The sequence below is a fragment of the Populus trichocarpa genome, chromosome 9, assembly GCF_000002775.5.
Source record: "Populus trichocarpa isolate Nisqually-1 chromosome 9, P.trichocarpa_v4.1, whole genome shotgun sequence".
NCBI lineage: Eukaryota > Viridiplantae > Streptophyta > Magnoliopsida > Malpighiales > Salicaceae > Populus > Populus trichocarpa.
Genome location: NC_037293.2, coordinates 3,898,473 through 3,911,891, shown reverse-complemented (window position 1 = coordinate 3,911,891; position 13,419 = coordinate 3,898,473). Strand labels below are relative to the sequence as shown.

The 13,419-nt window shown below is 31.6% G+C and overlaps 2 protein-coding genes across 4 annotated transcripts; one reads left to right on the top strand and one right to left on the bottom strand.

Annotated features, from left to right (window-relative positions):
• On the bottom strand, nucleotides 1–842 carry LOC7488136 (zinc finger protein ZAT12). Its single transcript, XM_002314162.4, has one exon. It carries the CDS (start codon nucleotides 694–696, stop codon nucleotides 115–117), a length of 582 nt encoding a protein of 193 aa, XP_002314198.3. The 5' UTR covers nucleotides 697–842; the 3' UTR covers nucleotides 1–114.
• Nucleotides 843–6,960: 6,118 nt separating this feature from the next.
• LOC7488137 (methyl-CpG-binding domain-containing protein 7) lies at nucleotides 6,961–10,791 on the top strand. 3 transcript variants are annotated; one of them, XM_024608427.2, is made up of 6 exons: nucleotides 6,962–7,291; nucleotides 8,552–8,659; nucleotides 8,847–8,960; nucleotides 9,775–9,897; nucleotides 10,156–10,390; nucleotides 10,467–10,791. In XM_024608427.2, the coding sequence occupies exons 1-5, from the start codon at nucleotides 7,145–7,147 to the stop codon at nucleotides 10,372–10,374; spliced, it is 711 nt and encodes a 236-aa protein (XP_024464195.1). In that variant the 5' UTR covers nucleotides 6,962–7,144; the 3' UTR covers nucleotides 10,375–10,390; nucleotides 10,467–10,791. The 3 variants fall into 3 exon arrangements, with proteins under 3 accessions (XP_024464196.1, XP_024464195.1, XP_052311620.1); XM_052455660.1 differs by having other exon boundaries at nucleotides 6,964–7,291; nucleotides 10,156–10,791; XM_024608428.2 differs by lacking the exon at nucleotides 8,847–8,960 and having other exon boundaries at nucleotides 6,961–7,291; nucleotides 10,156–10,791.
• Nucleotides 10,792–13,419: the final 2,628 nt, after the last annotated feature.

The following is a 13,419-nucleotide window of genomic DNA, read 5'->3' as shown; positions in this document are numbered from 1 at the left end:
TACAAAAGAACTGAATGAATCTGATTAGTAAAAAATCCCAACTACGTACGTAGGCGTCGTACTAGAAGGTGGTATATGAACAGAAAAAATAAAAAATCTATTCAAAATTAAAGCCTAGATAAAACATTTCAACACAGGTCGCGTGCCGGCCTTCCTTAACTGCAACTCCGACTCATTCTGATCCATAGGCAGTGCCAAGCTCAAATCCAAGCACAGGACTCTCTTGCTGCTATTCGATTTCTTCAAAACTGGGATGGCTGGTAAGAAAGGTGGATAAGTCACAGCCAGTTCATTATCAGCACTGTTACTGGTAGCATCAATATTACCAGCCCTATGCCTCCTCATATGACCTCCAAGCGCTTGCCCGATAGGAAATTCAAGCCCGCAAATAGAGCACTGGTGATTCTTTGGCTTTGGAGGCGAATTGGGCAACTTCATTAACAAGTTCCCAGTTGATCCCACAAGTTTTGGTTTCTTGTGACTTGCACGGTGGCCTCCTAACGCTTGAAATGAAGAGAAATTCTTGTTACATGTTTTGCACGAAAACAAGCGACCGGCCCCGGATGGTGACGATGATTTATAATTAGTTGGCAGCTCATGATCATCAGCTTTGCCAACTTTATAAAGTAGCATCAAGCAATTGGCCATGTCTAACTCTGCCTCTTCTCTCCCTCTCTTCATTGTAATTGAGCTCATAGCTTGTAGATTGAACTGCGTGATGTGTGTGAGAATATAAATGGTGTGCAAGAGCAGCAAAGTTTACACTACGTGGTGTTTGTATGAATATTTGATGGATGGAATGGAAGTAAGGGAGACCAGATCGGTTTGTATTTATACGAGGCTGGTCCGAGTTGGCAGCACAACCGAGTAAGCACTGACGTCTTGGATTGAAAGGCGGTTATGCCCCTAAATAGTGGTAGACTAGTAATTAGAGTGAAATAGATGGTGAGAGTGCAGCTGCCGTGATTGATACGTCAACGTGCCGCGTTTAGCATACTTGAGGAGGGGTTCAGGTCGGGTCCTTGATGGTGAGCCACTAGGAGTCTTCCTTCCTAAAGGAATCATCTCCTTATGTTGACTAGTCTAGAATCTTTCAGAACAAGCCCCACCGCACTTAGAAGACGCGTGCACGGCAGCCACCTTAAATATGTTTCACACAATATTAATTAATATCGCAGTATATGCCTTTATCATAAATCTAGTTTTTTGTTAGGAAATCTCCATTTCCCTTCTTACTAAGATAAGGATGCTAAGAAATCATCTAGGTTGTGATACAGTGATAAAAGTTTGGGACTAAAAGGTTTGATTCCTCTGTGGTTTCAGGTTTGAACCCTGTGGTTGCTCATATGATGGCCACTGGAAGCTTACATGGTCGTTAACTTCAAGGCCCGTGAGATTAATCGAGGTACGCGCAAGCTGACCCGGACACCCATGTTAAACTAAAAAAAAAAAAAGACAAGGATGCTAAGAGAATTTATATTTATTTTTTTTTTTATAAAATATATACCAAGTTATCAAGATATTTATTATTTTTGAAAACATTACATTAATTTCTTACAAATTAAGGATGTGATATTCTTAAAAATGAGAGGAATTGTGTTTTTTAAATGAGAAATATAAAAACCTTGATTTCTTAACTAAAATGCTTCCACTATTGATATTAAGTGGCTGGCATAACTTTTAATAATACTAATAATAATAAGTGTCAAAATCTTTAGTATAATATACATGTTGAGGTTTTGTTAGAGAGCACATGTTTTATATAATTTTCTAGTAAATAAATTATTTTACTCGGTAGTTATGATTATGCATGTGATTTTAGTAGGCATATAATTATTTTAAAAAAGGCATGATATTATATAAATTACAAATTCATATAAGAAGCGCGTGAACAAATGATCCACTCCAGTGTAAAAGCAATAGAGAAAAGCAGACAAGAAGAACGAGACAAGAAGGTGCGTTATTTTGTAAATTATCAGAAAACGTGGAGGCAGAACGGCGTCTTCCTGGTAAAATACTCTATTCTACGCGGTGGTTCACCAAGCTGATCACCAGTATGCGTCAACTTTCCTGGTTTCACACACTCTTCCTGCCAAGTAAAATCTAAATTAAGTGGGCGTGCTTTGTGCTTCTCATTCACAACTTAGACAAATTCCTCGATTCTACCCCTGTTCATGGTTCATGATCATTCAACTAAACTCGTTAAAGAGAAGAACACAGGCGTAGTTTACTGGATCTGGGTAGGTGTGGATGAGAGAACGAAAAGCATTTCCCTTTGTGAAAATGCACTGCAAGTCATAAATTGTCAGTCTTCGTTGAGCTTCATGCAACCATAACTAAGAGTTGGTTGAAATTTTAGAAGATATATATATATATATATATTAAAATGTAGCAGTCAAGCGTGGAAGTTGCCCTACCAGAAGTTTATTGTTGGGTTATTGTCGCAAAACTTGTACGAAGTTTGTTTGATTTGACAAAGACTGAAAGCCAAGAAAAAACACTTCATTTATTAGAAAAATCAACATTGTGTTTATTTAATTAGTACTTCCTATCATTTCTTTCATGTTAAGAAAATTAATTGTTTAGAATAACATAATTGTTTGCAGAATAATAAGCATATAGATAAGCAACAACTCGGGATAGTACAAACTAGATTGAAATTATAGGGGGTGAGTTTGAGATTAAGAGATTTGATTTTTTTATGATTTTAGTTTTGAGCTCTGTGGTTGTTAATATTGATGGCTATTGGAGGCTTACATGGTCGTTAACTTTAAGATCCGTAGGGATTAGTCGAAGTGTGCGTAAACTGGCCCAGACACCCCACATTAAAAAAAAAAAAAAAAAACCAAATTGATGGTTGTGATACCTAGCAGGCTTGCTTAATTTTTTTTATATAAAAATAAAAATGCTAAAACAATATAAAAGTATTTTAAAAAACAAAAAACAAAAAATAAAGTTTTAGACTCAATCTTCCTTTGTTTTTAAAGGTGATTGAGTAATTTCAATGTGTAAAAAATTATAACAAGACTAATTTGTCCAAGTGTTTTTGATAATAATCAATAAATCACATGAGAAAAACAACATTACCCCTGTAAACTAGCGTTTTTGAAATCAAGAGCAAAATGTTAAACCATTGTTTCAATTCGTGGGTTTTTTTTGTTTCTTAGGCCATAATCAAGATTATTTTTAAAATTAGTGAAAAATATAATAGAAATCAAATAAAAATAAATGATAGAGCCCAATCTAAAATTAAATAAATAATAAAGGATAAAACTAAAAAAACATGATTTTAAAAAAAATTCGAGTGGATCTTTTAGATCTAGTTTAATCTCTCAAACTTATGATCTGTTAAATCTCATATCTGGACTCAACTAAGAAACTCAATTCTTAACCAATTTAATATTGAAATATGAAACCAAGAAATAAATATCAAATTTTAAAACTTGCTAAAAAAAAAACAACAATAAAAAAAATAAGGATCAAATCTAGTAGGAAAAAAAATACACGAGGATGAAATCACAAAACAAATTCAATTTTAAAAATTATCCCAAAAAATAAATAGAAATTAAAATAATGAAGACTAAATTTGACATATGAAAAAAATTAAAAGAGGATGGAATTGAAAAAAAAATCTAATTTAATAGATCATTTCATATCAAACAAACAAAAATAAAAAAAAAAATATAGATCAAATTTAAAAGAGAAAACAATTGAAAATCTGCCTTGAAATTTTGAAGGAACAAGCGCATAATTTAATGTTCAGAGAGAGAAGAAAAAAAAAAGGTTTTTAACACAAAACCTCTTGCTGGTAACAGGTGTTGCCATATAATAAAGAGGTTGTTGGGGTTGTTGAGACAATTCAAATGTTTTTATGAAAGGTGGAGTTTCACCATAAAAAAGTAAAAAACCTTGCTTGTTTGGCCAAAAAGGCATGGGTGATCAATGTGCAAACATGCACGATACTAACCTTTTTTAATTATTAATTTTCAAAATTTTAAATTACCAAGCAACATCTAAGTAAACTTTAATATTATGAACAAACCATAATGAAAAGAAAAAAGACCCTTGGATGACAATTTTTTTTTAAAGGCAAATTGGTCATTTAATTGTGCAAAAAATCCAAAAAAACAAAGAAAAAACTCTTTCAACAAGCTCAATCTTCTTTTGTTTTTAAAGGTGATTGAATAATTCCAATATGAAAAACATTATGATAAAACTAATTTGTTCACGTGTTTATGGTAATGATGAATAAATCATGTGAAAAAAATAATACCACCCCAATAAGCTAGCTTTATGGTTTTTGGAATCAAGGGCAAAACATCGAAACATTGTTTCAATTGGTGTTTTTTTTTTTTTTTTTTTTTTTTGTTTCTTGGGCCATAATATTTTGCTAAGATCTTTTAAGTTTCTTTATAATTTAAAACATTGTAAATAAGATACTTGTAAAACTTTGGATAAAAAAAATAAAAAATAAAAAACATTGTTATCAATGATTATATTATTTGTTTTTAAAACTATATTATTTATCTCTTGATACAAATAGTCTTAACATAAAATAACTTTTCAATATTTCAACATCACCTCAAAATATTACGCAACATATCAGGTTATACAAACTTAGAAAATTGACTGGATTTTCTCAAAGCTAAAATCAAACCTAAAGATAAAATAAAAAGACATTATAACCTAATTTATTTTTAAAATTTATTTATGATATCAGTACATCAAAACGACATGAAAAACAAAAAAAAAACTAATTTGAAGGAAAGAAAAAAAATTTCATTTTTTTTCAAAAGTATTTTTGAAAAGCAAAAATAAAATGTTTCTAAATACTCATTTTACTCCTATTTATACAGGAGAACTAGACTGTTAGAATTAACTTATAATAAAAAGAATTAATTTTGATATTTTAAAATAAATTAAAACCTGAAATTTTAAATGTTTAAACATTAAATCAAACGTTATAAACATTTAAAAACAAAAACTACTCTGAAAAAACTTATCATACAACATGTTAAACCTAACAAATTCATTGAATTTGGACATGTAATTGTTCATTGGATGATAAAAAATAATTTCTTATACAAAAAAAATATATATTTTACAATTAAACTAAACTCAAACCAAGACAGACCGAGTAGAAAAAACAAGTGGGGTTTTAACACTAAATCCACATTGTCTAGACCGAGTATTGGCCATATTTTTTACTTTACAATGCATCATTATACAATCCTCTTAAAAAACATGTAATTTCTCAATGTGAATTAATACTTTTTTGGGTTTGAAAAATTTACCACCCAAATTTTTTTTTAGATTAATTTAATTAATAGATAAGTGATTTTAGATATGTTAATATTTTATATTAAAGTACTTATATTGAATAATACTTTTATACAAAATCTTAACCATAAATAAAAGTGAATTTTATTTTTAATTTGAACTCAAATATGCTTCTTAATCATGTCAGAAATCTTTTATCAACAATAATGAATATATAAAGATTCAAATTTATAGAGAGAAAATAAATTGACAAATACTATATTATTTATAAAACTAATTAATTACCACAAAAACTGAAACTGATTGAGGATAATTAACAAAACACTAAAGGGTGTAGCTAAATCACTATAGCCACACCCACAACACTATTCATTGTGTTTTTTTTTAGTTTTTTTTTTTAATTTTATCCTTTAATATTAGGTTATTTTAAGAATTGTTCTTTATATTTTCTTTTCGATTTTTTTTTGTTGAGATATATATCGGCCTTATTAATTTAGTTTTTTCTTCTTGATTTAAACCTTCAGCATTATTGCTTGAACTGGAGCTTCATAATTTTTTTTAATTTTCTTTATATGAATCTTATTCTAATCTTTGATCTATGTTGCGAATTTAATAGTTTAACTCGGGTTAACCCGAGTCATTTTTTCTAAGCTGTTTTTTCTAAATAATTTTTTTATTTCATTATTTACCATTAGATTGGTTGAAAATTGGACTTTGTAATCTTTTTTTATTTACTTTCTATAAGGTTATCTCGATCTCATAACATGGATCGCGGACTTCACATGTTAACCTGAGTTGACTCTACTTATTTTTTGTCATTTTTTAATTGAGTTTTATATATTTTTTATTTAATTTTTATGTAGTTATCCCGATCTTATAACCCGAGACACTAGTTTACAAGTTGACCCAATTCATTTTTTAGGTCATTTTTAATTGAATATTTTCTTTTTAATTTCACCCTTCAAAAACTTAATTTTTTTTATTTAGTTTTTTTTTTCAATCTTATCCTTTAATATTAGGTTGTTTAAGGATTGAGTTTTGTAATTTATTTATAATTTGGATTATGTGGAGTTATACGAGTCTTATGGATTTATTTATTTTTTATCAATTTCAACCTTCAACATTAGATTTGTTGACAATAGAGCTTCGTAATCTTTTTATTTATTTTTTATGAAGTTATCTCGGTTTCATGATTTAGGCAACAGGCTTAACATGTTAGCTTAACTTTATTTGGGTTGTTTTTTTTATCCTTTTCTTAATTAGTTTTTTTTTATTTCATATTTTAATATTTAGTTAGTTGGAAATTGAGTTTTGTAATTTTTTTATTTATTTTCTATAGAGTTATCCCGATCTCTTGACCTGATTTGCAGGTTTGACAGGTTAACCCGAATAGTTTTTTTGTCAATTTTTAATTAATATTTTTTTTAATTTTATCTTTTAATATTGAATTGATCTTGATTAATAATAACCTTTAAAATTTATTTTAATTTATTTTTTTAAAGTTATCACTGATAAAGTTGTAAATTAGAAGATATTTTTGTATTAATGTTTTTTTAAAATTACCGTATAATATGTATTATATTTTAAATTTATGATTAATTTTTTTATTAGGAAATATGCTAGTAATGCTTGGAGTTTTTTCTTCAACCCGCAACGCAGCAACCGCAATGATAGTATGGATCAGTGCTCTAAAATACACATGAAAACTGCTCGAAGAAGTGACAAATAAAAAAGTTAAAAGACAAAATCTCTTGAGAAACCTAAAATCACACTCACGCACACAATCTTAAAATCTTGAAGCCCCAAGTAAATATTTCCTCAAAAGCTTTTCTTATTAAAATCAGATAGCTTCCACCAAGAGTCAATGGACGCGAAAATCTCATCCCAAAATCAAAACAACGAATTACAGGTATCAACCACCATTTACCACCAATTCAAACTCCCAAATGATTGGGTCGTCGTGCGACGCTGCCGCAGCAAACGCGGCAACCGCCGTAGCCATAACGACAAGGTGATTGATTGTTTTTCTTTCACCAATTCAAAGTATACCGACCTTCTCTTTTGCCGTGCTTTTGCTTACCATAGATAGTGTGAACAAAGTACTTCTACATTTGTGTTTACATTAATGCATGCATTGGTGATCCGGTCTTTAGGCGCCACCTCATTTCCCCATCGCCTGTGAGGTCTAGTTGTCTTAGGTTCGAACTTCTCCTTTATACCCAAAATTTTTCTGACGAAGTAGCATTAGCAAACATAGTGAAAATTTCAAAAATTTATTTATTATTTTTAACTTCACGCCAATAGGAAGTGTTTAAGCAAACGTGGATGGTTATGGTGGTGCCGTGTTGCCTGGTGTGCGCCAGTATTTGAATTGATATACGGGTTGCGATTTGGACTTCTCGAGGATTTGAGTTTCTCGTTAACTTGAAAATGATGAGTATAGGTTGGGAAAACTTGGGTACTGTTTCGGGGACCGGGGTGTGGAGAGCAACACTAGGTATCTCACCAAACTTGGTCTCGAACATCATAGTCCAAAGAACGATTAGTACCCTTTTGGAGCTTCCGCAGTTTCTAATGGTAAATTAGAAAAGCATCAAAATGCTGATGATGCTTTTCTTGTTTTCTGGTATGAAAGCACAAAATGAAGCCTTTTTAATAATGCCAATGTGGCTTCCATTACTATATAGTCTCATATCTTAGAGAACTCCATGAAAAAATGATTCAAGGGAAACAGTACCCTTTTTCAAATCAATGCACCAAATGAATGCATCAATCTTAAATCCATATGCACAAATGCCACCCGCAGATTAGTTGGGTCGATGAAATGGCAGTCTTCATTCAGGGCACCATTTTTGTTAACACATATATACTCACTCCTTTTAAATGCTGACCTCAAGGCATTACACATACATTTGTTGTAGGGCACAATGACTAGGTAACTAAAATTCTTGTTAAAATCGCACCTTGGATTTCAGATAATCGAACCTGCATGGTCATTTTGATCCATAATGGACTCAATTTTCCATCAGACTGATCTGTCCTGTCTTTTATCCTTGGGCTCTTATATTTCAATGTCGTTTGCAATGAAACTTCTTATGCTATGTCTCCTTTCATTGATATATTTCTCAATTTTATGCTGCTTCTAATTGTTAGCTATTACCGCTATAATACTGCTTAAAATGCATGTATTCGTCATGACAGAAGATTACTTCATTGAACTTTGTTCTAACGGCAAGACATATACTAGTGTAACTTTCATCTTAATATGCAGTATCACTATGAGCCTGGGACTGGACAGCGATTTTGCTCGCTGATATCTATTCAGAAACACCTGAGTGGAGAAACATCCAAGAGTGCTAAACCTGGCAATAAAAAAAAAGTGAGTTCTAATATTTCCTTATTTAACTGTTGTGGAGTATCAGTAACTCAATACTTAAGGTTTTTTAAATTTCAGAGGAACTTTGTTTTTGAATGTCAGAGGAATTTTGTTTCCTATTTAGTCTGAATTACATTGGACCATTAGCATTAAATAAGCAAGAAAGATAAACGGGAATTTGGTGCTACAGATACAAATTGATCCATACATTTTCAAAAGCCGCTCATTATTCGATCTGCCTAATGGTTGGATTGTTGAGAAAAAGCCACGCAAGAACATGGAATGTGCAGGTATTATTGACAAGGTACTGTTTTGGACCCTACCTTTTGCTTCTTCAGTCCATATCTTTGTTGCTAAGGGCATCTTGATATGTTCTTGTTAAAGCTATTGGTGAATTCCGGGTTAAAACAGTATGCATAAACTGAATATCTTTGTTGATGATTGGTGGTAGTCAAGCTCCAGAACTTCAATATCTACCCGATAAAGTTACAAGAAAACTTGGAAGAAGTTCCTGAAACTGTTTGGATGCTTTTTGGCAAGATGAATAACAAATTGTTATCATGATGTGGCAGTTATTCTCATTGCTTCTATGAGTTCCATATTTTTAGGTTGTTAAGTTTGTTCTTTGGTTCTTAATACTGAGTACAAAGCTGATTCATGATGTAACAATGGGTATGATGTTGAATAAAACAGATTGATTTCTTATCTCTACGTTCCGAGTTCCTCATAGTCTTGTTCTCTTAAATTTCTCGTCTTGGTTTAATTGATTGCTTCTCTTGAGCCGTCAGTCCTTTTGATTCTTGATCATAGATGCATGTAGTAAAAATATCCACTGAGGTGTTAAATAATTATCAAGTGCGCAGAGGTAGTTTTTTTGCTCCAATACTGAATATGCTCTATTCAATCTTATTACACCACCCTCCACAATAGAGATGTACTTTTGGTTGGTGGTTGTCTGTCTGAATACATAGTTTTGTAAGTTAAGTTCCTGTGTATTTGTCAATTCTTCAATTGATATGGTGAATTAGATTTTTCTTAGTGGAAGTTGCAGAGTTCTGTATTTCCTCTGAATTGCATGTGGAAGTTAGAATCATGAAAAATGCTACTTCATCGTGCAGCACTACTTTGAGCCGGAAACTGGGAAGCGGTTCCGTTCCCTGAGGTCTGTTGAGAAATACCTTACTGAAGGTAAAGAGCACATAGCTACACTGGAAGCACTAAAAGCAGGAGATAATTTTATTGTGAGTAAAGTATGACTTATTTTACAGATGATATTAATGTGGCTGTATCACTGAAAGTTGAAGATTCTTTTGGAGATTGTCATGTTGTGCTTGACTGGCATAGTTCTGGTTCTGAGAATCTAATAAATTTACCGCCAGCCATCATACCATGCCCAAGACATTGAAACCTTCTCCATTTTTTGTAGAGCTTATAATTTAGAATCTGAACTCGTGATATAAATAAGCATTGGTTGTTCATACTTCATACATGATTTGCAGCCTTCCAAAAGCTCCAGTTCTCAGAAGGAACATGTTTCTAGGAAGAAGGTTGAAACTTCAATGCTAGATCCCTCCAGCATTCCAGCCAAAATAAAATGGGTCCTCAGTGGTCCTGGTGGAATTGTATGGAATCCTTTCATGGACGATTCTCTGGTCCCGGAATTCATAAAGCAAAAGTGGTCCGAGACATTTGTGTTCTCCATCATTGACAGACTTTAATGTTCTAAGGTTCCAGGTAACTTCTCCCTACAATAGCTGGGTTTGTGCAGTATCAGCTCCATGGCTTTTGAACTGATACAGGTTAATTAAAGATGTGCTGACGGACAGCTGACAGTATGCTAGTGGAACAGCTTGGAAATTCACAGTCTGAAAGGGTTAGAGTTTGTCCATTTGGAGTGTTGAATGGTTGTAGTTATATGAGATTCCATAACTTTTTCTTGTGTTAGGAAGGGAGTTGATGATCTGTGGATCCATGTATCACAGTTACTGTAGTAACATGTGCAGATTCAGGGGAAAAAGGACAAAAACAAAGAAATCTATTCTCGATTCTCAGACTAGCCAACTTATGTAGCTGTCTGCTGCGGCAGGATTAAAAGTTAATTTTTAACGAAAACAATGTGAGGTAGGTGTTGTTAATGTGGTTTTTTAATATCATGAAAAAAACCTAATTATGAATTGAAGAGTTGATGGGTATATTTAATAAAATAAATTGAAAATTATATGTATTTTTAAATAAAAATATTTTGTTATCAAGTTTTATTTTTTAAAGTAAAAGATTTAGTATCATATGAAAAGTAAGTTTCAATAATAATAAAAATATTTAATAAATTTATAGGCTCTTATATAATAATCAATGAAATGTTCACTAATATTATAAAAAAGTGATATAATCTTATCTGAAAATAAATGTCTAATGGAAAAGTATTTTAAATATAATTTAATTATTTGATTATAATGAATTTTGACTAAATTTTAAGAGAAATAATCATAAATGACAGTGAATTTAATTATAATGAATTTTGATTAAACTTTAAGAGAAGAAAATTATCATAAAATACATTGAGTGAAAAAGAGTGATTGCTAACTTTATATAAAAAAACATTTTTTTGAAAAAAAGTTAAAATTGAATTGTATTTAATGAAATAATATCATAAATATATTATCCATAGTTTTGAAACCCGGTCCGGGAGGCCGACTCGAGGCTGGAATCGGGTCAGGTTGAAGAAAAAATAGGAAAAGTTATGACCCGGTGTGACCTGGTTGACCCGACAAAATCCGGTTGCAACCCGTTGACTTTTGTTTTTTTTTTTTTTTACTAAAACAACGTTGTTTTGATTTAGAATTGTATTTAATGAAATAACATTCTAAATATATTATTCATAGTTTTGAAACCCGGCCCGGTGGGTTGACCCGGTGACCCGGTTGGCCTGGCAAAACCCGGTCAAAAACCCAGTTGCAACCCGTTGACTTTTGTTTTTTTTTTTGTTTTTTTACTAAAACGACGTCATTTTGAGTTTTTTTTTTAAATAAGGACTGACTCAGGCGACCCGGTGACCTGGAACCCGGGCCTTGAACCAGGCCGGGTTTAAAAACTATAATATTATCAATTATATTGTTATCATTGATTTTAATTAAATTTAAGAAAAGGGTAAATAAAAATATATATTTAATAAGTCGTCCATTCTATTTATTTTTTTTAAAAGGAGACAACATGCCGTCAATGATAGCAAATGACGTGTCATTGCATAAATTAAATTCTGACCACTTGAGACGGTTGAAAAATCAAATTCCTTTTATTTAATCTAAAAAAACCTATTTTTGTTTGAAAACATCCCAAAAAGCTTAATAAATTAATTTCTAATCTCAAATCACAAAAACACAAAAATAACCTGTATCGTGAAAAATCTCGGGCATTGATTTACTTTTTATGACATAATTAAGAATAAAAACACCTCAATTATACTCCTCTCATCAAATAAAACATATTAACACTAATATTGGCTATTTTTGTTGCTAGAAAGTGGTAAATATGTCATTTTCTTTCTCCTTCCCTGTATTTCATTTACCTCATCTTATCTCTTAAACTACAATACTAAAACATGAATAAGATAAAGTTTTGAACTAAAACTTAAAATCCTAAAACTAAAGGTATCAAAAATAGAGTTCATAGATAATATATGGACTAAAATGTACTTTCTTGCGTGAATTTGGGATAAGCCCCACTGTTTTTTCTGGTTTTTTGTTCGTTCCTTTTTGTTTTAATTGTGTCTTTAGACTACAAATCCAAACTATACCCCATTTAATTGGGCTGTAGTCAAGCTTCGGGAATATTCAAAGAGAAAGAACTATCAATTCACAAAATACCATAAAAAGATATGCAAGGATGTAATTGAAAATGAATTGTGAAGACGTGTACATCCAGGAGAATTAGTTATCTTTTAATTGAATTGAATTGAATATTTCGCATCCGTGCTTCAATAGATAGTCAGGATTGATTTGCGTAGTGTGTACAACTTTCGCATCATGCAATTTGAGGTCGCCAAATCAAACAGGAACTCGTTGAATATTCAAAGAGAAAGAAGAATCAATTTGTTTTGGCGAAGAATGTTTTCTTTTATGTTCGATAACGTGTACTTACCACTTAGGCTCCTGTGTCTGTTGGTTTGGTATGTATTTCCCGCCATCTAAAGCTTGTTTGAAAATATAATTGTTTTTTAAAATATTTTTTATTTAAAAATATATTAAAATAATATTTTTTATTTTTAAAAAATTATTTTTAATATCAACATATTAAAATAATTTAAAAACATATCACATAGTCACCAACAACACACAATTTCATCGCCTGAAATTGAAATTGTGCTGTACAGGTTTTTTCAGTGGCTGTATTTGATTTTCAAAGTGCTAAATTGATGGCAAACAACAAAAAGTAAAGAGGAGGGGAAAAAGCACCTGCAGTGAAAACTTGCGGTGAACATTTCTAAGAAAAATACACCATACAATTCGCTGAAAAGTTGGATAGCAATTGCGAGGGGCTTGTACTCTCTGTTCGAAGAAAATTACAGGAGCACGGTGAGAGATAAACCGCCTCCCAGCGAGGATCGTCGAAATCACGAGATAAATCATGCCTCGATCGTTGAAACTTTCAACACAACTTTCGAGCAATGGGTCACATGAATTTGCATATGCGATGCAGTGAAGACACCATGACATAATGGGTAAGCAAAATTGCTCGGAAGCTCACGTGAATGCTTAGAAACAATC

Coding starts and splice junctions, on each gene's coding strand:
- LOC7488136 (XM_002314162.4), bottom strand. CDS start 696: ATGAGCTCAATTACAATGAAGAGAGGGAGAGAAGAGGCAGAGTTAGAC.
- LOC7488137 (XM_024608427.2), top strand. CDS start 7,145: ATGGACGCGAAAATCTCATCCCAAAATCAAAACAACGAATTACAGGTA. Junction 8,660..8,846: donor AACCTGGCAATAAAAAAAAA/GTGAGTTCTAAT, acceptor TTGGTGCTACAG/ATACAAATTGATCCATACAT. Junction 9,898..10,155: donor AAGCAGGAGATAATTTTATT/GTGAGTAAAGTA, acceptor CATGATTTGCAG/CCTTCCAAAAGCTCCAGTTC.